The sequence below is a fragment of the Podarcis vaucheri genome, assembly GCF_965113315.1.
Source record: "Podarcis vaucheri genome assembly, chromosome: 5".
Taxonomy (NCBI): domain Eukaryota; kingdom Metazoa; phylum Chordata; class Lepidosauria; order Squamata; family Lacertidae; genus Podarcis; species Podarcis vaucheri.
The window spans coordinates 101,455,359-101,479,146 of NC_138763.1; the positions used below are offsets into that span (position 1 = coordinate 101,455,359).

The 23,788-nt window shown below is 48.4% G+C and overlaps 1 protein-coding gene across 2 annotated transcripts in view; it reads right to left on the minus strand.

Moving 5' to 3' along the window:
• TTLL12 (tubulin tyrosine ligase like 12) overlaps positions 1 to 23,571 on the minus strand; it is a 28,150-nt gene extending 4,579 nt beyond the window's left edge. The window contains exons 1-9 of one of the 2 annotated variants that reach the window (XM_082223130.1): positions 23,406 to 23,571; positions 11,978 to 12,153; positions 10,880 to 11,078; positions 10,325 to 10,484; positions 8,776 to 8,909; positions 5,019 to 5,095; positions 2,842 to 2,958; positions 2,542 to 2,736; positions 148 to 259 (exon numbers count right to left, since the gene is read on the minus strand). In XM_082223130.1, coding sequence (XP_082079256.1) covers positions 148 to 259; positions 2,542 to 2,736; positions 2,842 to 2,958; positions 5,019 to 5,095; positions 8,776 to 8,909; positions 10,325 to 10,484; positions 10,880 to 11,078; positions 11,978 to 12,153; positions 23,406 to 23,525 — 1,290 coding nt within the window. In that variant the 5' untranslated portion in view covers positions 23,526 to 23,571. Of the gene's footprint in view, positions 1 to 147; positions 260 to 2,541; positions 2,737 to 2,841; positions 2,959 to 5,018; positions 5,096 to 8,775; positions 8,910 to 10,324; positions 10,485 to 10,879; positions 11,079 to 11,977; positions 12,154 to 22,743; positions 22,903 to 23,405 lie in introns of those variants that run through there. The other variant, XM_082223131.1, reaches the window with a different exon arrangement.
• Positions 23,572 to 23,788: the final 217 nt, after the last annotated feature.

The window sequence follows — 23,788 nt, forward strand, 5'->3', positions numbered from 1 at the left end:
CTAAACATTGTATGCAAGTTTAACATGAACAACGAAGATTGTGTCACAGCAAAGACATCGAGAACCTTTTTAAATGTAAAAGGAAAACGACAGTGAGATGCTCCAGGGAATAAGAAGCTATGCTACAAAAACCCATTTTGCTCTGACCTTAGGGATGCTCTCTCTCTGCCTGATGATGTTGTTAAGACTCTTTGTGATGTGGGTGTCCAGACTCCTGGCCAAATTCCACGGTTTGCATATCCAGTGGTTGTCCTCTTCCCTACAGTGGGCCCAAGGAAGGAAGGAAAGAGCAGGCGTTTGTCCATTGCATGTTTGAATGCAAACATTCCCAGGCAAGAATACTCTACCCTGGGCTGCACAACTTGTGATTCACCAAGACAAATGCATGTTCTGCTTAGTCCTCCTCATTTCCTCTTTGATGAAGAGATGCCCAACGGAAGAGGCACAAAGCACAAATGGATGAAAGATGCCCAACAGAAATGGGTTCATCAAGCTATGCAACAGGCATAGCAGGTGGGCAGTGTGGACCACAAGTTAGGCAGCCCTCTTTACACCCAATGATTATATTATATTGGTTTAAACTGAGACTATCATCTGATTTAATTCTCCCTGTGTTAGGTGAATTTGAGCACAGAAATAAATAACAGTGCTGTTCAACTTCTTACTGTTAGTCCACAGACAGCTTTCCGGGTCATGTGGTCAGCATGACTAAACCACTTCTGGTGCACGGAGGACCATGACGAGTGCCAGAGCACACAGAAACGCCGTTTACCTTCCCACCACAGCACTACCTACTCGCACTGGTTTGCTTTTGAACTGCTAGGTTGGCAGAAGCTGAGACAGAGCAACGGGAGCTCACCCTGTTGCGTGGATTCAAACTGCCAACCTTCTGATCGGCAAGCCAAGAGGCTCAGTGATTTAGACCACAGCACCACCTACTCCTCTTGCTTTTTACTATACATCATACGGAGAATGTGAGGCCATTAAAGTAAGTAACTATAAAAACAAAACTGATCAAATCAATTAGAAGTTTTCAGCCACCACCCTTTTAACAAACAAGCTGAACTGAGATACATCTACACATTGCCAAAATTTATGTGTTTCTCAGGTTAGGGTTTTTTGTTTTGTTTTTAGAGATACCAAAGAAGTATTAATCACAATGCAAACATAAAGGCTACCACTCATGGTTAGGAAAAGGCAGCCACCTTTCCATTACAGGACGCTCCTCTACTCTTAGAGCCAGCAATTAAAAGTTGTTCTCCCTAATTAAAACTGGCCCTCTCAAGTAACTAAGTACTAAAAGCTTTCGTTCAGGAGTACGAAGGGAAGGTCACTTTTCCCTTTCTCGTGCCACATTTCTTTGAGGGTGGATCTGCACGCCAGCAACAGATGAGGCCAGAGCAAAGCAATGGGTGGAGGGGGGTTCATTCCACCTCTTACTTCTCCCTCACCCCCAGTTACGTGATTCCCACAGGGGTGACCCAGAGAGCCAGAGCAGACAAAGAGGGTGGAATTCCACTATAAAGGTAAAGGGACCCCTGACCATTAGGTCCAGTCGTGACCAACTCTGGGGTTGCGGCGCTCATCTCACTTTAGTGGCCGAGGGAGCCAGCTGGTACTGGTCATGTGGCCAGCATGACTAAGCTGCTTCTGGCGAACCAGAGCAGCGCACGGAAACGCTGGTTACTACTACTAATAATAATAAATTTTATTTATACCCCGCCCTTCCCAGCCAGAGCTCAGGGCAGCTAACACCAATAAAATCACAGTAAAAACATAATAGGAATTTATTTTTTAAAAAATACAGGTTAAAATGCAATTTAAAGTGCAACCTCATTTTAAAATAGCTGATAAATCAAGACCCTAAGGGGAGGGAAACATAAGGGTCGGACTGAGTCCAAACCAAAGACCAGGCGGAATAGCTCTGTCTTGCAGGCCCTGCGGAAAGATGTCAAATCCCATAGGGCCCTAGTCTCCACCAGATCAGGGCCAGTGCTGAAAAGGCCCTGGCCCTAGTTGAAACCAATCTAACCTCCTTGAGGCTCGGGACCTCCAAAGTGTTGTTATTTGTGGACCTTAAGGCCCTCCGTGGGGCATACCGAGAGGCGGTCCCGTGGGTACGTGGGTCCTAGGCCGCATAGGGCTTTAAAGGTCAAAAACAGCACCTTAAACCTGACCCTATACTCCACTGGGAGCCAGTGCAGTTGGTAAAGCACTGGATAGATGTGATCTATCCAATTGCCAGGACACCTGCCAGAGCAGTACCTATTTATCTACTTGCACTTCGTACTTTCGAACTGCTAGGTTGGCAGGAGCTGGGACCAAACAACGGGAGCTCACCCCATCTCAGGGATCTGAACCGCCGACCATCTGATTGGCAAGCCCTCGGCTCTGTGGTCTAACCCACAGCGCCACCCTTGGGATTCCACTATAGTTTCCACTATTTCAGCCACTATTGCACTTTATCTTGGCACATCAAATTAGGGATACTGACTACAGATGCAAATTGTTATTTCTGTGCAAGAAGCGAGCTGGACTCACCTCCTTTCGCGCTGCTTAAAGTAACTGATGAACTGTGGTAATTCTGTATGAAGATTAAAGGTGCGGGGCAGCCATTTTGGCCCCTCTGAGCCCCCAATGCGCCTTGAGATGGATGCCAGACAATCCTTAACGGTCAAGAGGTTCTCGCAAGGAAACTGATTCAGCATCACGTGAGGCCTTTCCTCACTCAGTTTCCTACAAGACAAGGGGTGCATTTAAAAACAGAGAGCTGCACAGCCAAATATACGCATATTGAACAGGTAAGAAAAATTGTTACTTGCAGGGAAATAGCTGTGTAACCTGAAATCTTTGAAGTGAGAGAAGTTGTAGAGAATGTCAGCTTCTTGCTCAGAGTCCGTAAATTCAAAACGGGGGTGAGTCAGATTCTGAAGGACCTGTTGGAGGTCTGTGTAAACTCTGGTTTAAAAAAAAAAGGGGGGGGGGAGGAAGAAAATATATGAAAGAAGCTCTCAGGAGGCATATGGAGACTCTAATAAATAGCGTTGTTGAAGTTCCTGAGAAGTTTTGCATTGGCACTAGGGAAAGGGCCACACTTGTGAGACTTTTCAGCCCCCACACATCCTGCAACCCAAGCCACACATTCCTGTCTTTTCTAGACAATTATAGAAACATATTTATTGACACAGCTATATGCCAACCTTTATCATTATGAGAATCAAATATACAACACTATCAATTTAAAACAGCAATAAAAAATCACCAGTATCCATACACACACACACACAAAAAAAAAAAACCACGATTTCAAAATTCACCATTACCCTACCTGGATGCAAAACCCACAGTAAGGGGTAGAGACTAACCAAAATGTCACAAAAGAGCAAGCAAGCTTTTGTGTTCCCCGGAACTCTTTATTAGGCAAGATGTTAAACCAATTTTAAAAAGTTGGGGCATAATATGTGCTGGGATAATATGAAAGCAACAACACCTGTCAGTTGTACCTAGATAATACCGTTCAAAAAAATTCTTATCTGAAAGGTAGCTGCTTATTTAAATAAACCTAAAAGTCACTTTTGGAATCGCTGTGTTTGGAATCGCTGAGGACCCAGTAAGATATAAGCACCACCTTCATTGAGTAGCAGAAATATGTTACTGGAAATTTAACATGAGATCACATTGCTCACAATATCACATCATCAAAACAAGGAAAGTTCACTAGATTTAGTTTGTTTTAAACATGACTTCATCATGAATGTGTTGTCCCCCAAGTGTTCTTTATAGCACGATAAGAAGCCATGGCCTATTTCTGTTTCCCTTCTTGGGGTTTGTTACAAACAAACAAACAAACAAACTTAACTTTGGACAATATGACAAACCATGGGGGCGGGGGAAGCTGCCCAAGGGCCTGGGAAGCATGTACACAAATGTACCTGTGGGAGGGGGGGTTGTTTTTGTTGTTTTGGTTTAATTATTTACTTGTGTTTTATCTTGCATTTTATTCTGTGAAGCGCCAGGGATCCTTTGATGAAGGGCAGTATATAAATAACATAACATAACATAACATAACATAACATAACATAACATAACATAACATAACATAACATAAAACATAACATAACATAACTAAAATAAAATGCCATTGTTCAAAATAAATTATGACTTAGTGCAATGTGCAAATAGGTCTCTAGTCTATTTAGAAGAATACAGTCATGCCTCTATAAAAATCTTTCCATTAAAACCTAAAAACCTGTACTCAGTCTTTTAAAAACACACATGCATATAGGCAAACACACTTTTTCCTCAAAATGTACAAGAATGCCTGTGTGATGGAGAGAAGAGAGATGGATTTGCATTAACTCAATCTAGCACATACCACTTAACAGCTGTGAATAGGGAATACAGATTTCCAAACAGAGTGAAGGAAAAAGACCTTCTGGCATGCTACAACAGCGGCTTGCTAGGCCACTATCCAAACATACTATATTTCTACTTAGAGGCAAACACCCATAGCTGTGTATTCAAAAAACCTGCTCTCTCACTGTTGCTGTTTTTTCAGTTAACTAGGAAGCAAAACATTGGCAACCCTCCTGCAGAACAAACACACCGAACTTTGCAGGTTTAGTAATGTTTTCCTTTCTCTGCAATGACTCATCTTCTCCCTTGTTTTTACTGCAAGAATTAAAATGGTTCTCTTGCTAGTACACTATTCCTTACTGATATAGCCTCTCTTTAAAATGCATTAGCTTCTTGTTATTATTCTCCCCAGGGTTGGACATGAAGATTCACATTAAAAACCTATAATCTCTACAATTTTACACAAAGTCATCCACTACAATTATTTGAAAGCAACATTATTCCTCTCTTTTCTGCATCACACTGAACTTCTCCTATATAAGCAGCAGAATCCAGGGCTAAATGTCACAGTATACAATAAATGGAGCTAACTCTCCACTGCTGAAAAACCACTCACAGAAGTCATACGTTTGTTGCAAAACACACCATTTGGAAATACGTACTTGAAGATTTTGTTTTTGTCATAAACAGGAAGCTTTATTGGAATAGGAAGTGTCTCCTTGTTCTCACTTAAGATGGCCTAAAACAGAAAATACCACCAGCATTATGAAGATAATTTATACTGTAGAAGACACAACAGTTTCAATTGTGGTGAGGACAATTTGCAGGCTGATTCTCACATATATGTGTTGACTCAGAAGGTAAGTCCTACTGAAATGCAGCAAAGCGCAGAAGTCAGAAAACCCAATTAAAGATCAATTTTGACATAACACCTCAGTTAAATTCCTTGTTCATCTAGTTCTGCTCTCACTCAATTCACCCTCTTCCAACTCTATCAAGCTGTATAAAAACCCGTCAGACAAATTTTGCTTGGATTATTTAGCAGTTTGGTGCTGGAGGAGACACTTGAGAGTCCCATGGACTGTAAGAAGATCAAACCTATCCATTCTGAAGGAAATCAGCCCTGAGTGCTCACTGGAAGGACAGATCCTGAAGCTGAGGCTCCAATACTTTGGCCACCTCATGAGAAGAGAAGACTCCCTGGAAAAGACCCTGATGCTGGGAAAGATGGGGGGCACAAGGAGAAGGGGACGACAGAGGACGAGATGGTTGGACAGTGTTCTCAATGCTACCAACATGAGTTTGACCAAACAGCGGGAGGCAGTGGAAGACAGGAGTGCCTGGCGTGCTCTGGTCCATGGGATCACGAAGAGTCGGACATGACTAAACAACAAGTGCAGTAATTTGCACTTCATGAAGCCCTTCAAGAAAGTTATTTTCATCACTATTTAAAAAAAATGTTTTGGAATGTTTGGAATGTTTCTTATTTGACACATATAGCTAGCTAAATCACAGAAAGATGAAATAGGCCACAAATGGACAATGAATTTCTTTGAACAACCTGCTGTCAACATTCACACCAGAAGCAAGTTCCTTGTCGTTACTGCTTTAATTTTTGTACTGAAATACTTACCTGGGAATCACTTTTGTAACCTGAGTTTTACTGTCTCTCTCCCCCCCCCCCCGTTCTTCCTAGTATTGTATTTTTTTATAATAAGTTTAGGTACCCTCTATGGCAGGAATACTGGGGTGGTGAACCTGCAGCCCTCCAGATGTTGCTGAACATCTGTCATCCCCAACTCTTAATTGTGTTTGCGGCTGATGGAAGTTGGAGCTCAACCACTTTGGGGGGGGGCCTACAGGTGCCTCACCCCAGTCCTAGGGAGAAAGGACGTCAGCATTTTGTGATTTAAATGCCGAGTATTAAATAACAATTAGTCAATAACAACTTCAGAACCCTTCCGGGATTGGTCCAAGTAGGGAAACCACACATTTGAATGCTTTCTCATGTAAATGTCTCCCTGCACATGGATAACTAGCAGAATAAAGAATGAATACTAAACCAGACATTCTCTCAGACCTGCGCTAGTTTTCAATGAGCACCGAGGACGTTGTGTGTGGAGTCAACACACAAATGCAATCCTACACCAGCTGTCTGAAGTATATCATCCCAGCAGCTATCCCCCCCCCCAAGCGTTTTTCTGAACCTATAAAGCTGTTACACCTATAATAATAATAATAATAATAATAAATTTTATTTATATCCCGCCCTCCCCAGCCGAAGCCGGGCTCAGGGCGGCTAACAACAATAAAAATAGTTCAACATTCTAAAACATTCATCATAACATTAATTAAATCAAATTAAAATCAAATTAATGGCAACCATCAAGCAAATTTTTGTGCAGATTGCCAGAGGAGGGGGTCAGGCTGCGCCCTGACAAAAGGCCTGGTGGAACAGCTCTGTCTTGCAGGCCCTGCGGAAGGATGCCAGGTCCTGCAGGGCTCTAGTCTCTTGTGACAGAGCGTTCCACCAGCTTGGAGCCGCGGCCGAGAAGGCCCTGGCTCTAGTTGAGGCCAGCCTAACCTCTCTGAGGCCTGGGATCTTTAGGGTGTTTTTATTTGCAGACCGTAAATTTCTCTGTGGGACATACCAGGAGAGGCGGTCCCGTAGGTACGAGGGTCCTAGGCCGTATAGGGCTTTAAAGGTTAAAACCAGCACCTTAAACCTGATCCTGTACTCCACCGGGAGCCAGTGCAGCTGGTACAGCACCGGATGGATATGATCTCGCAGCGAAGACCCCGTAAGGAGTCTCGCTGCGGCATTCTGCACCCGCTGGAGTTTCTGGGTCAGTCTCAAGGGCAGCCCCACGTAGAGCGAGTTACAATAATCCAGTCTGGAGGTGACCGTCGCATGGATCACAGTGGCTAGGTCAGGGCGAGAGAGATAAGGAGCCAACTGCTTAGCCTGGCGGAGATGAAAAAATGCCGCCTTTGTTATAGCTGTAATCTGCGCCTCCATAGAGAGGGAGGTATCGAAGATTACACCCAAGCTCTTCACGGATGATGCTGGCACTAATTGCACCCCCGCAAGAGACGGGAGTTGCCCCCTCAATCCCATATCGCTCCGTCCCAGCCAGAGGACCTCTGTCTTCGAAGGATTTAACTTCAACCGGCTCCCACGTAACCATCCAGCCACCGCTTCCAGACATCTGGTCAGTGTATCTGGGGCCGAGTCAGGATGGCCATCCATCAACAGATAGAGTTGGGTGTCATCGGCATACTGATGGCAGCCCAGCCCAAAACTCCGGACAAGCTGGGCGAGGGGGCGCATAAAGATGCTAGCGGTCTCCGAACAATGGTTGGGAGAGTGAGTGTTCTGCAAATCCTCTCCCTTCTGTAGTTTGCACTGAGTATGGCGCAACAACGTACACAACTGGATTAGCACCAGTGGAGATGCAATTTATTTATTATTCCTTTATTAAATTTACCACCCACCTTCTTTCTTTTGAAAGAGACAAGAAGGCAAACACCTCTGTACTTAAAAACACACACACTAAAAATAAAATAAAAACACATTCGAAGTATTAAAAGGGATCTAAAAACAACACAGGGCAATAAAATATCTAAAACGAATTTAAGAACAGATGCAAACAAACCGCACGTCTGCATAACGCTACGTCATATAAGTCCGTGCAGAAGGGGACGTGTGAGCCCCCCACCTCTTAACTTGTCAGTTTGCATTTCTTAGTACAGAAAGTATTGATCTGATGTGTAGAGACCTTTCCTGTTCTGATTAGTTGAAGAGGGTTATATAGAAGGTTTCTTCTCTTTGTGAAAGAAAGTTTTCTTTCTATGTGAAAGAAACAGGAAGGAGGTTTCTGTTTGGGTTATTTCTGCTGGGAAGCTGAATACAGCTGGTTTAAGCTGGCTTTGTTATCCTTTCTGTCAAGGTCGTGCTGCCTATAATAGGCCAGGAGGAGTCTGGGTCTCTCTCTCTTTATCTCTCTTTGTTCTTGTGTTCTGTTTTTTGTATGCTAGTGTTAAGGTTTAGTCTTGTTATAAGTTTGTAAGTTTTATTGTAAGTGCTGCAACTGGATTTCTTATGTTCTGGATTTGTGACCATTATGCTCATTTGGCTTCAGTAGCAAGTAAAAACTCTGATGGATAAAGTACAATTGCCTCTGGTCTATTTTTTTGAATCTCTGCTACGTGTTTAAGTTTTTTCCTGCTCCCCCCTTCGTGGCCGATATAACTATGGTCTGGAGACCGGCCTTAGTCCCCAATATTTTAATTTTACTTCTGGTGAGTAGTAATGGAGCCTATGTGTATAACAGATAAGTACAGAAATAGTTGATACCGATAGCAAGTTACAGTAGTTCTCTGTAACAAACCAATCCGGTTAAAGATAAAAAACTGTACCTGGTAGTGATCATCTGATGGCTCTGCAGTAAAAGAGTTGATCTCCAAAACATCACTGGGTAGCCATGGCAACAGCCGACACCTCCTGATTAAGCGATCAGTTTCCCCATAGGCAAAGTCACGGGTCACTTCCTCTGTAAGAAAATGAAAAGTTGTAGGTATTTTTTGTACACTTGTTATCAACTCAGTGTCGTCAATATGAATATGCAATAGCTATGCATAAACGGAGATTATTAAAAGTTGCAGAAAATTTCCATACATTTAAAACAAACAAAAAATCACAACACAGCCCCGACTACTAATTCACCCGTCCTCTGAAACAGTCACTGGGCCAATGTAGGCTTGATTTGGCTTGCAAGACTGCTTTCCCCAAGTCAGGGCCACCTGCTGAAATCATCAACTGATCAATACTGATAGGAAACTCTGCTGGTATCAACTACACTAGGGAATTCCCAGTCAGCAGCTCCCCAAGAACAGCAGATCTCTTCCAAAAGGGAGCCTACGAGTCCCATTTTTGGCAGGGATCTTCTTCCGTAACGCAGCCTGAAGTTCCTTTGAAGTTGGGTCACCTGAAGCCATGGTAATGTTACGAAACTGAGAGTTGGGTAGCTGCACCGATAAGTGGTCCATGGGGAAGCTCAGGATAATAATAATTTATAATAATAATTTATTATTTATACCCTGCCCATCTGGCTGGGCCTCCCCAGCCACTCTGGGCGGCTTCCATAGAAACCAAAAATGCAGTAAAATATCACACGTTAAAAACTTCCCTGAACAGGGCTGCCTTAAGATGTCTTCTGAATGTCAGGTAGTTGTTTATCGCTTTGACATCTGCTGGAAGGGCGTTCCACAGGGCGGGCGCCACTACCGAGAAGGCCCTCTGCCTGGTTCCCTGTAGCTTTCCTTCTCGCAATGAGGGAACTGCCAGAAGGCCCTCAGCGCTGGACCTCAGCGTCCGGGCAGAATGATTGGGGTGGAGACGCTCATTCAGGTATACTGGACCGAGGCCAGGTCAGCACCAACACTTTGAATTGTGCTCGGAAACGTACTGGGAGCCAATGTAGGTCTTTCAAGACCGGTGTTATGTGGTCTCAGCGGCTGCCCCCAGTCACCAGTCTAGCTGCCGCATTCTGGATTAATTGTAGTTTCCGAGTCACCTTCAAAGGTAGCCCCACGTAGAGTGCATTGCAGTAGTCCAATCGGGAGATAACCAGAGCATGCACCACTCTGGCGAGACAGTCTGCAGGCAGATAGGGTCTCAGCCTACGTACCAGATGGAGCTGGTAAACAGCTGCCCTGGACACAGATTTGACCTGTGCCTCCATGGACAGCTGTGAGTCCAAAATGACTCCCAGGCTGCGCACCTGGTCCTTCAGGGGCACAGTTACCCCATTCAGGACCATTCAGGATTTGGCACAGTCGCCGGATCCTTTTCCTCACCCTCTGCTCTTAAAAAACAACAGTGCAGAAGCGTCTTGCACGGAAGTCTTATAGGCAAAGAGAACACTGACTTACCCAGATAGCACACCTAGTGGACAGATACACTTACCTCCAGTCTCAAGGTCCCTTAAGGGCCAGAGAACCGTATAGGCAATTTGTTGCCGCATGTAAAATAAGGGGGCTGTTGCAAAAGTGGGATCATCTGAATGCTGGATTCGGGATCCAAATTCATCCATAATGTACCATACAGGGACCTTCTCCTCTGCAGTCTGAAGAAGAAGAACAAACTCAGTCATGTCTTATAAGAATGACTGTAACATCTAACTTTGGGGGGTGTTTCTGCAGGACTGCTGCTCGACTCCTTGGCAGTTACGCTATGGAGTCTCACAGTCTCTGGTGTTGCCCCATGTTATTTATATCTACATGAAAGGCTGAGTGAGGTTGTTCAGAGGTTTGGGGTGGGGTGTCTTTAATAAGCAGATGATACCCAACTAGTTCTCCATTTCAACAAATTAAGCAGAAGCAGAAAGTGCTAAATCCGTGCCTGTGATGTCGTGTCATTCATTTGCACCCGGGAAATGCTTTTAAAAGCTTGTTCTTCACAGTCTCTTAATTTTATAGCTAGACCCCCGTGTGAGTTTCAGCTTTCCTACTAGGGCCATACCCCATGTGACAGCTGATAGGTCTGGTTGTATTTCCACATTTCCTCCAAGACCTGAGTGACAGCTCTCTCATCTGGCACTTCTCCATGGAAGTCTATTCCCATCAGGTTGGCCATTCTGTGAAGCAGACTAGGGACCTGCAGAAGCTGCTGGCGGGCATGTTCAACGCGGTATGTCCAGGCATGGTCAATGAGAAAAATGCTTTGAAGGCAAGACAGGCCAGGTTAAGAGCAAAACACAGAACACAGGTACACATGATGATGCAAGCAGTTCATGATGAGGACTATAGACAAGACATTCTAAAACTCTGCCCTAATAACAGTCCAAATTAAAACTGCCGACGCCATGGTCACCTCTTACTGCATCTACTGCCACCTCCCCCCTCTCCCATTCCACCTTGCCATCTTTGATGCCATCAGTGCTCTCCTGCCAAAACCATTCATCTTTCTTGCTGCTTTGGCCATGCAACATTCATCCATAACTCTCCTGTCTGCTGCCGGATCCTGACAGGTGTCTTATATTTACCTTCAAAACCCTCCATGGCCTCTTGTATCACAATATAGTGCCCTTATTGGGCCCTTTTGCTTCCCAAAAATAACCTCTCTCCTTTCTCCCTTCCTGCTACATATGCTTGGAACTGCCTTCCAGAATACCTGAAGGCACCTCTTTTTCTTCCATCAAATCTCTCCTCAAAACCGACCTTCTCCGTAGATCCTTCAGAACCATCCCAGGATCCCCCATATTGTAACTAACTCCAAGCACACGTAACTAAATAACTGCACGATCTACCTGTGCGCCTTCTGTTGCCTCTTCTTGCTCTGCTGTTTTGCTTGTGTTGCTCCATATATCAGGCATAGGCAAACTCGGCCCTCCAGATGTTTTTGGCCTACAACTCCCATGATCCCTAGCTAGCAGGACCAGTGGTCAGGGATGATGGGAGTTGTAGTCCCAAAACATCTGGAGGGTCGAGTTTGCCTATGCCTGGCATATATTGCAAGCCCTTCAGGGCAGGGACATATCTTCTCATACTTTGTAAAGCTCATGAGCATAACGGCACCCTGCAACACAACATTTAAGTCGGCTTCAGAATAATGACTCACCTGTTAGAATTTGCCGCCTGAAGCCCCATTTCGTTTGTCACTATCACTTTGTAGCAGAGTTCATTTCCAGGATTTGAATTCTTTTTCAGTTCTCCCTCAAGTTCTTCATCGCCGTCATCTTCCTCTTCCACCTCCTCCACTTGCATTATCCCAAAATACTCTCCAGCATCAAACACCTGAAATTGTAAACAAGGATGAAGGGGCAAAGCCTTAAACTAGACCCAACGGACTGAGCATGGCATTTAAAAAAACGCTTTGAAAGTTAAGCATCAAGTAGGAGTTCACCACTATATAATTCCACTGAACTACATAGTGCAGTGAGTTTAAGTCTGTAAGCGGAGAGACACCTGTATTTAGGAATGTATTTCACTACCCCATAGTAAGGATGGTCAGTATCCTTATCTGTACATTGCAGGTGGTGCTGAGAAAATAATGGCTCCAGAGTTCAGGGTTCAGAGATTTATTCATTCTTGTTCTTTGGGGCTAAATACTTGTTCCTTTCAAGCATATTTAACTTAGGCCTCTTTTTTTTTTTTTTAAGAGCTGCTTTGGGAGGTGAGGATTTGGAGTAGAGAATCAGGGGAAGCAAGAGGGACTTAAACCTGCTCTTACTTGTCCTTTCTCTGCTCCAAATCATCCCAAGTCTCCTCCCTTCACAACATTCAAAAAGTTCTGCTGGAGCCTTGGTAAAGGTGGAGAAGCAACTGCCAGGTGAATGGCAAGAACCCTTTTCCGTCCCACTTCCTTCGTCCAAAAGTGGCTATTGGGGCTTAGAGAACGGTTTCGGCCATTTACATGCAACTTGCATGCTCCTTATTTAATATACCACACCAACACTGAATACACAAGCGCTTGTCTTAGATATTAGTGAGGCAACACAGGGATCATTCTTAGCACCTAGAACTTGTCACAAATCTCTGAAAACACTGTTTTTTAAAATAATACTAATTTTGTTCACGCTTCAACAGCAGGAAGTTTCAGCTGTGTTATTCAATCTCTGCCATTTAGTTCACTCTCCACTGAGAAGCTATCTCATCCACAATGGCAGGACAATACAGTGGTGCGTTGGGATGTGAACGGGATCCGTTCCAGAGCCCTGTTCGCGTCCCGAAGCGAATGTAACCTGTGTCAGCGCGTCTGCACATGTCACGTTTCGGCGCTTCTGCGCATGACGTCATTTTGACGGTCTGCGCATGCGTGCACTGCGAAACCCGGAAGTAATGCACTCTGTTACTTCCAGGTTGCCACGGAGCGCAACCCAAATTTGCCTGACCCAAAGCATATTCATCCTGAGGTATGACTGTATCACTTTTAACTCCAATAGGAGATGAAAAACATACATGCAGGAGACATGAAAACACATTCATTTGTGCCAGCTTCCCATCAGCCTTGAATTCACTTACAGCTCTCAGGTTGCAAATCAAGTGTCAACCTGCAGACCGACTTAGTAATCCACCATAAAAGAGGAAGCCAAGCAATAAAACCAAAGTGCTGGCATGTAACAGAAAACTAACAAAATAACCTGATTACTCAGAAGGGCTGCAGCGATCTGTGGATTGGTCAATTAACAGGGCAGCATTTTTTAAAAAAGTTAAAACATGTTTTATTACAAAAAACTATGGCCAGCAGTCACGTTAGAATGGCCTTTCTCAGGGATTCACCGATTAAAGCTGGCCTTAGCAGAAAACCTGGTCACTTGGTTCCTGGTGCTAGCTCAAGAAGTGGGATTCTGTCCCTGACATTGCACCGTGCTTCCAATATGGCAAAGTACTCTTCTTGCTTTTCAGAACTACCATTTTGATCATATGAAACCAACCCTCATGCAAACAGTCCTACTGTTCAGATATATACACTTAATGGGAAGGTCAAAAATGATTATCAGCAGTTTAAAGGGGATGCGCTATTCTCAAACCAGCTGTCACCCCAGAAGCAACTTACTATTGTTGAATTGTTTAGAAAGAGTTGGCATTGGATTGCAAAAGCATTTTTTTAAAAAATGCAATGGTAAAAACATGCCAAAGAATAGAAAATAAGGATACATGTGCAGTGACGTCCACATTTCTTGTTTTGCATCTTTATTTGAAAGGTTTCCCTTGGCTGACTGCAAGTGTGTGCCCCCTCCTGAATTTTTAAAAGGAAGTTAAATCCACCACAGAGCAGTGATTTTCAAACCGTGTCCTGTGTTCCCTAGAAGCTATTGGGTATTTTTCAGTGAAAAGATCAGGAGAACCTTGGCTGCCCCTATCTGAAAATCATCTTGTTCTTTATCACCAATTCCCAGATACAGTGTAAAGCTGCAGAGAGTATCAGAAGCATTCTGGAGCAATGTCTAACTGGCATGCCCAGTGCCCCATGTAAACTGAGCGCTCAACTCCAACATTCCCACCAAAAATCATCTGCAATACTGAGCAGTTCCTTAAACTCGTCAAGGTAGAAATGTTGAAAACAAAACACCATTGTCTTGAGTCTTCCACTCTGGAGGAAGTTTTCCTTTCACTGTATTTGGAGAGGCAGAAGGTAAATTCTGTTGGACACGGAGCAATTTAAAAAGCAAGCTAGGCCACTACAGAACCATGAAAGAGTCAAACTGCTCTTTTGAATTCATCGCAGTAAGATGGAAAAGTCCACAGGTTATAAACGAAGTGAAAAACATTAACTCATGGAGCAGAAAAAAATCACTGCTCAGATTTGCTTTTACAAGTACAGACAAAAAGGTATTTATATAAGCTATGCATGGCAATGACACACACTGGGATAAAGCAGGAAATAACTGAATGGGGAATAATGGAAAGCAAGAAAAGCAAATTAAGAACCTAAGCCTACAACAAACATGTTTTTCATTCTTGTTTCACTGGGGGCGGTACAGGAACTGGGTGGGGCAGGTTATGCAAAGTAACTCACATTTCATGTATTATTATTCATTCATGTGTGAATTGCCTTCCACATATATATCCCAAGGTGATTAACAAACATGCCCTTAAAAACAACTAAAATACAGTACTTGTTAAAACAGGACAAGAACAACCAAGTATAGGTTAAAAACAAAAGCAGAATCCATGGGTTGTACCCAGAACAGAATTTCCTATGCCCTCTCAGATCTGTTATGAGGCTTCAACCACCCCGAGCATTGGGGGGGGGGGCAGTCCTGTTGCACTGGCAGAGGTCCCTGCAAACTGGGACAACTAGTAGATATAACGTCATACTTTCTTCTTCTGCTGCTAAGGGGGCAACACAAGCCTACATGGACTATACAGTATTGGCCCCCCCTATACAAACTTCATGATCTCTTTATATAAAATGGATCTTAAAAGAACCCAGACTAATAATAATAATAATAATAATAATTTATTATTTATACCCCGCCCATCTGGCTGGGCCTCCCCAGCCACTCTGGGCGGCTTCCATAAAAACCAAAAATACAATAAAATATCACACGTTAAAAACTTCCCTGAACAGGGCTGCCTTAAGATGTCTCCTGAATGTCAGGTAGTTGTTTATCGCCTTGACATCTGCTGGAAGGGTGTTCCACAGGGCCGGCGCCACTACCGAGAAGGCCCTCTGCCTGGTTCCCTGTAGCTTTGCTTCTCGCAATGAGGGAACCGCCAGAAGGCCCTCGGCGCTGGACCTCAGCGTCCGGGCAGAATGATGGGGGTGGAGACGCTCCTTCAGGTATACTGGACCGAGGCCGTTTAGGGCTTTAAAGGTCAGCACCAACACTTTGAATTGTGCTCGGAAACGTACTGGGAGCCAATGCAGGTCTTTCAAGACCGGTGTTATATGGTCTCGGCGGCCGCTCCCAGTCACCAGTCTAGCTGCCGCATTCTGGATTAGTTGTAGTTTCCGAGTCACCTTCAAAGGTAGCCCCACGTAGAGTGCATTGCAGTAGTCCAAGCGGGAGATAACCAGAGCATGCACCACTCTCGCGAGACAGTCCGCAGGCAGATAGGGTCTCAGCCTACGTACCAGATGGAGCTGGTAAACAGCTGCCCTGGACACAGATTTGACCTGTGCCTCCATGGACAGCTGTGAGTCCAAAATGACTCCCAGGCTGCGCACCTGGTCCTTCAGGGGCACAGTTACCCCATTCAGGACCAGGGAATCCTCCACACCTGCCCGCCTTCTGTCCCCCAAGAACAGTACTTCTGTCTTGTCAGGATTCAACCTCAATCTGTTAGCCGCCATCCATCCTCCAACCGCCTCCAGACACTCACACAGGACCTTCACCGCCTTCACTGGTTCTGATTTAAAAGAGAGGTAGAGCTGGGTATCATCCGCATACTGATGAACACCCAGCCCAAACCTCCTGATGATCTCTCCCAGCGGCCGCATGTAGATGTTGAAAAGCATGGGGGAGAGGACAGAGCCCTGAGGCACCCCACAAGTGAGAGCCCAGGGGTCTGAACACTCATCCCCCACCACCACTTTCTGAACACGGCCCAGGAGGAAGGAGCGGAACCACTGTATAACAGTGCCCCCAGCTCCCAGCCCCTCAAGACGGTCCAGAAGGATGCTATGGTCGATGGTATCGAACGCCGCTGAGAGATCCAGCAGAACTAGGAAACAGCTCTCACCTTTGTCCCTAGCCCGCCGGAGATCATCAACCAGTGCGACCAAGGCAGTTTCAGTCCCATGATGAGGCCTGAATCCCGACTGGAAGGGATCCAAATGGTCCGCTTCTTCCAGGCGTGCCTGGAGTTGTTCGGCAACCGCTCGCTCAATCACCTTGCCCAGGAATGGAAGATTTGAGACTGGGCGATAGTTGGCCATCGTGGCCGCATCTAGAGATGGTTTTTTAAGAAGCGGTTTAATAACCGCCTCTTTCAGCGGGTCTGGGAAGGCCCCCTCACGGAGGGAAGCATTCACCACCCCACGAAGCCCATCGCCCAGCCCTTCCCGGCTTGCTTTTATTAGCCAGGATGGGCAAGGATCCAGGAGACAGGTGGTTGGTTTCACTCGTCCAAGCAGCCTGTCCACATCCTCGGAGGCAACAGATTGGAATTGATCCCACTCAACTTGGCCAGACAGAACTCTTGCACTCTCCCGCCCCGGCCCTGCTCCCACGGTGGAGTCTACTTCTTCCCGAATCTGAGCGGTTTTATCTGCAAAAAACTTTGCAAAATCATTGCAGGAGAACATGTGGCCCGTACTGGGCCCCGATGTTGCAGGTGGTTCCGCTAAATTGTGAACCACCTGAAAAAGTCTCCTGCTGCTGTTTTCTGCAGATGCAATAGAGGCGGTGAAGAAATTCTTCTTCGCCGTCGCTATCGCCACTTGGTAGGCTCGACGTTGAGCTCTAACCTGTGTCCGGTCAGATTCGGAATGAGTTCTCCGCCACCGGCGCTCTAGCCGTCTCAACGATTGTTTCATTGCCCTCAGATCCGTGGAAAACCACGGGGCTGTCCGGGCTCCATGCAATCGGAGAGGGCGCTTCGGAGCCAAACAGTCAATAGCCCTGGTTAACTCCACATTCCAGCGGGCCACCAGGGAATCAGCTGAAAGGCCATCAACATGGGATAAAGCATCCCCTACCACTCTCTGGAAACCATTTGGATCCATTAAGTGGCGGGGGCGGACCATCCGAATTGGTCCCACCTCCCTGCAGAGGGGATGGGTCGCAGAGAAGTCCAGTTGCACCAGGAAGTGATCTGACCATGGCACTTCTTTCGTTTCGCTTTTACTTAGTGTCAGATCACCAACATCTATAGAGGTAAACACCAGGTCCAAGGCATGTCCACGGCTATGGGTTGGGCCAGACTTATTCAGGGACAGCCCCATGGAGGCCATGCTTTCCACGAAGTCCCGAGCGGCCCCTTGTAAGGTCGTGTCGGCATGAATGTTAAAATCCCCTAGGACGACCAAGCTAGGTGTCTCCAGGAGAACATCCGCCACGACCTGAAGCAGCTCGGGCAGGGAATCCTTGGCGCAGCGGGGAGGTCGGTACACCAAAAGGAATCCTGTACTGCCCCTATTGCCCAACTTCCAGAACATGCACTCAGAAAACTGGGTCTTCCCAATAGGACGCCTGGTGCAAACTAATGACTTCCTAAAAATCACTGCAACCCCCCCTCCCCGCCCACATGACCTGGGTTGCTGTGCGTAAGAGAAACCTGGTGGACAAGCAGCGGCAAGAACAGGCCCATCTGCTTCATCCAACCAAGTCTCTGTTACACATGCCAGGTCAAATCCTCCATCCATGATCAAGTCATGGATGGCAGTGGTCTTCTGAATCATTGACCTGCCATTGCACAGCAGCACCTTCAGGCTATGTGGGTATCCCTTGCTGATTCTAGTATCCGTCCGGACAGGACCAGACCCGGAGGCAGGGATAGTCCTCAGACAACGACTAAACCTGCCTCCTCTGTAATGACATGGTCTGGTCTTAGCGTAACTCCTCCTCCTACCCGTGATCACTGAGATCGGTTGTCCCAGTGCATCCCCCCCTGTGGAACATGCCCCAGCCATTTTGTGGGCTGGGGCCCACTCCCCGGCAGCCCTGACCCCTCCCCCTAAAAACAAAATAACACCTTAAACAAACAAACAAAACCAATACAACAATACAAACAAAAAATATAAAAATTACAAAAACATCAAAATAAAAAAATAATAATTCCCCAAGCCCAACCAAACATCAATCCCACCCCCCACATACAAAAAATCCAGAAAATTTTTTTTATAAAACATTTTAAAAACACTCTGTGCCTCTCCGGCAGTAACAACTGTCCTAGTGAGGCCTGTCAGGCCCCGCCCTGGGCCAGGTGGTAAGTGGCAGGGAGGAGCAGGGCCCTCAAGCACTCACTCAGGGAGCCTTCCTGGGCAGCAGGCCGCAAGCAGCACACAGTCCTTATGAGGCCCCAGGCCCCGCCCCAGGCCAGATGGTAAGTGGCAAGAGCAGGGCCCTCAAGCACTCACTCAGGGGAGTCCTCCTGGGCAGCAGGCCGCAAGCAGCACACAGTCCTTATGAGGCCCCAGGCCCTGCCCCAAGCCAGATGGTAGGTGGCAAGAGCAGGGCCCTCAAGCACTCACTCAGGGAGCCTTCCTGGGCAGCAGGCCGCAAGCAGCACACAGTCCTTATGAGGCCCCAGGCCCCGCCCCAGGCCAGATGGGAAGTGGCAAGAGCAGGGCCCTCAAGCACTCACTCAGGGGAGTCCTCCTGGGCAGCAGGCCGCAAGCAGCACACAGTCCTTATGAGGCCCCAGGCCCCGCCCCAAGCCAGATGGTAAGTGGCAAGAGCAGGGCCCTCAGGCACTCACTCAGGGGAGTCCTCCTGGGCAGCAGGCAGCAAGCAGCACGCAGTCCTTGTGAGGCCCCAGGCCCCGCCCCAAGCCAGATGGTAAGTGGCAGGAAGGAGCAGGGCCCTCAAGCACTCACTCAGGGAGTCTTCCTGGGCAGCAGGCAGCAAGCAGCACACAGTCCTTATGAGGCCAAAGGCCCCGCCCCAAGCCAGATGGTAGGTGGCAGGAAGGAGCAGGGCCCTCAGGCACTCACTCAGGGGAGTCCTCCTGGGCAGCAGGCCGCAAGCAGCACACAGTCCTTATGAGGCCCCAGGCCCCGCCCCAGGCCAGATGGTAAGTGGCAGGAAGGAGCAGGGCCCTCAAGCACTCACTCAGGGAGCCTTCCTGGGCAGCAGGCTGCAAGCAGCACACAGTCCTTATGAGGCCCCAGGCCCCGCCCCAAGCCAGATGGTAAGTGGCAAGAGCAGGGCCCTCAAGCACTCACTCAGGGGAGTCCTCCTGGGCAGCAGGCAGCAAGCAGCACGCAGTCCTTGTGAGGCCCCAGGCCCTGCCCCAAGCCAGATGGTAAGTGGCAAGAGCAGGGCCCTCAAGCACTCACTCAGGGGAGTCCTCCTGGGCAGCAGGCAGCAAGCAGCACGCAGTCCTTGTGAGGCCCCAGGCCCTGCCCCAAGCCAGATGGTAAGTGGCAAGAGCAGGGCCCTCCAGCACTCACTCAGGGGAGTCCTCCTGGGCAGCAGGCCGCAAGCAGCACGCAGTCCTTATGAGGCCCCAGGCCCCGCCCCAGGCCAGATGGGAAGTGGCAAGAGCAGGGCCCTCAAGCACTCACTCAGGGGAGTCCTCCTGGGCAGCAGGCAGCAAGCAGCACGCAGTCCTTATGAGGCCCCAGGCCCCGCCCCAGGCCAGATGGGAAGTGGCAAGAGCAGGGCCCTCAAGCACTCACTCAGGGGAGTCCTCCTGGGCAGCAGGCAGCAAGCAGCACACAGTCCTTATGAGGCCAAAGGCCCCGCCCCAAGCCAGATGGTAGGTGGCAAGAGCAGGGCCCTCAAGCACTCACTCAGGGGAGTCCTCCTGGGCAGCAGGCAGCAAGCAGCACACAGTCCTTGTGAGGTTTCAGGCCCCGCCCCAGGCCAGATGGTAAGTGGCAAGAGCAGGGCCCTCAAGCACTCACTCAGGGGAGTCCTCCTGGGCAGCAGGCAGCAAGCAGCACACAGTCCTTGTGAGGTTTCAGGCCCCGCCCCAAGCCAGATGGTAAGTGGCAAAAGCAGGGCCCTCAAGCACTCACTCAGGGGAGTCCTCCTGGGCAGCAGGCAGCAAGCAGCACACAGTCCTTATGAGGCCAAAGGCCCCGCCCCAAGCCAGATGGTAGGTGGCAAGAGCAGGGCCCTCAAGCACTCACTCAGGGGAGTCCTCCTGGGCAGCAGGCAGCAAGCAGCACACAGTCCTTGTGAGGTTTCAGGCCCCGCCCCAGGCCAGATGGTAAGTGGCAAGAGCAGGGCCCTCAAGCACTCACTCAGGGGAGTCCTCCTGGGCAGCAGGCAGCAAGCAGCACACAGTCCTTGTGAGGTTTCAGGCCCCGCCCCAGGCCAGATGGTAAGTGGCAAGAGCAGGGCCCTCAAGCACTCACTCAGGGGAGTCCTCCTGGGCAGCAGGCAGCAAGCAGCACACAGTCCTTGTGAGGTTTCAGGCCCCGCCCCAGGCCAGATGGTAAGTGGCAAGAGCAGGGCCCTCAAGCACTCACTCAGGGAGTCTTCCTGGGCAGCAGGCTGCAAGCAGCACACAGTCCTTATGAGGCCAAAGGCCCCGCCCCAAGCCAGATGGTAGGTGGCAAGAGCAGGGCCCTCAAGCACTCACTCAGGGGAGTCCTCCTGGGCAGCAGGCAGCAAGCAGCACACAGTCCTTGTGAGGTTTCAGGCCCCGCCCCAAGCCAGATGGTAAGTGGCAAAAGCAGGGCCCTCAAGCACTCACTCAGGGGAGTCCTCCTGGGCAGCAGGCAGCAAGCAGCACACAGTCCAGTGACAGAGCAGCAATAGCCCATAGTCAAACCACAATCAACATAAGCCACAGCTTTCTAAATTGCTTCATTCCAATTCATGCTTTAGCCGTGTAGCTCTAGGGCGGCAAGCCATTGTTGACACTCAGGCAATGGCAGCCTAATCTACCTTAACCATGGTTGATGGCAGGGATTGTCAAATTAACAGCCATGGTCACCTACTCACTCACAGTGGCCTTTCCTGGTGCCCTGCCTGCTGAAATTTGGCAAGGAAAATGCGTTCATTCTACTGTAGCCAATAGCACAGGACGCAGTGCGTGCTTTGTGGAGGGGGTTGTGACAGTTTCTCCAGCTTGCAAATGTGCCCACAGGTCCCCAAAGGCTGGCAATCCCTGGCTGATTGCACATCTTAACTGAGACAATGCCAAAATGCTGGATGTTTAGTATTACACTTACCGCTTGATTTCAAAACACGGTAGTGTTTGAAAGAATTGTTAACTGTGAAAGTAGAGAGTCGAACAAGTTTTCTGCAGATGGGATTTAAAATTCTTTGTCACGTCTGCTCTTGGACTAGTTTCTTTCTCATTCTCCCTCCGATTTCACATGTTTTGCACAAGCACAATTGCTTTGTACTTCCAAACAGAGCTGCTGAACACCACTATATTTTTATCATAATTACCTAAAGCCTTCACAATGCGGTTAAAAAACATGGACATCACTTGTCCATAAACACAGGTATCAAGTTTCTATTCCACTGCCAACATGATTCCTAACTGGAATTAATGCCTCCTCTTTGCTCCTCTCATCAGTTCCGTCAAAGAGACATACATCTAAACGCAGCATTTAGAACCAGGGAACAAAATTAAGCCACCTCCACAAAGAAAAACACAAGCCACTTTCAGAACAGCCCCCCCCCCCGCCCAAGTTAATTACCAATAACCGCTCAAAAAACTTGGTAGGGAATCTCACCCCTTCATCAAACTCACTTTCAACTCTCAGTCTTCTTTTGAAAACCAGAACGGGCAAGATCAAACAAGCCTTCGATTCTAAAACCAATTACTAAGGAAGCAACACAACAACACTCACCTAAGACCCTGTTGAATTCAATGGGTCTTACAACTAGGGGGGCACGGTTAGCATTTCAGCCCAAAGCATCCTCCCTTAAAGGTAAAGGGACCCCTGACCATTAGGTCCAGTCATGGCAGACTCTGGGGTTGCGGCGCTCATCTCGCTTTATTGGCCAAGGGAGCCGGCATACAGCTTCCGGGTCATGTGGCCAGCATGACTAAGCCACTTCTGGTGAATCAGAGCAGCGCACGGAAACGCCATTTACCTTCCCGCTCGAGCGGTACCTATTTATCTACTTGCACTGATGTGCTTTCGAACTGCTAGGTTGACCAAGCAACGGGAGCTCACGCCGTCACGAGGATTCGAACCGCCGACCTTCTGATCGGCAAGTCCTAGACTCTGTGGTTTAACCCACAGCGCCACCTGCGTCCCCATCCTCCCTTAGAAGTAACCAATTTCAAATCAATTATGCTTACTCCCAAAATCTGGCTTAGTCGTTCACCATGATCCTTTAGGCTGAAGCAGTCGCAAGTGAGAGAAACAGGTCCTCCTCAAATTACTCCCAGCTAAGCAACTCCCCTATGAAGAAAGGTTGCAGGATTCAGTGCCAGATTTAGGGTGGTGCAGTTGGTTTCACTCTGTATTTATGCAGGTACAGTACCTACTGAGAAAACCCATAAAAGGAAACTGTACCAAAAGGAAAATAAAATTTTAAAATGGGGGGGGGGGGGGAGAGTGGCCAGATTTTGTCCTTGCTGCCATATTCCCCAAATCTGGCTGTGCAGCGTTTCGGACTTTTTAGTTGCAGAGAAAGTGAGCCAGAGGCTCCATGATAGGAGTTCACAAAACCATGCAGGGCGTGGGAAGAGAGGGTGGGAACATCGTTTTCCTCCCTGTCTGGGGGTCATGCAATGAAGCAGCTCGGCCGGGCTATGGAAGGCGCTTCCCCAGGACCCGGCCAGGCCCTGGAAGGACTGCCGGGGGCGCGGAGCCCGGCCTGCCGCCTTGGATGCGGGCTCAGCTCCCGCGCGGAAAGGGCGCCGGGGGCCGGATCCAGCCTCCGCCCCGGGAGGACCCCCCCCCCAGGCTGCGCCAAAGCCTTCCCGGCGCGCGCTGCCCCGTCCGCGGCGGCGCCCACCTCGCTCTCCAGTTTGCGCCACAGGCTCTGCCAGTAGCGGGGCGGCACCGCCGAGGCGCGCAGCGCCGGCCCGTGCAGGGACACGAACGCCTTGTAGTCGTCGGCGCAGTCGCCCTCCATGCTGCTAAGGCGGCGGCGGCTCCGTCTCCTCCTCCTCCTCCGGGCGCAGCCCTTCCTTCCGCCAGGCCGGCTGGGCGGGCGGGCGCGCGGCTCTTAAAGGGCCCCGGCGGCGGCGGCGGCTTCCTTGGGCTGCGCGCCAGCGAAGGACGCGGGCGAAACCCGGAGCGCAGCAACGGGGCGCGCTTCTTCCGCGGGGGGTGGCTCGGCCCTGGTCGAGCCCGAAAGGCAGTCCTGTCCGGGCGCCGCCAAGAGAATGGCAGCGT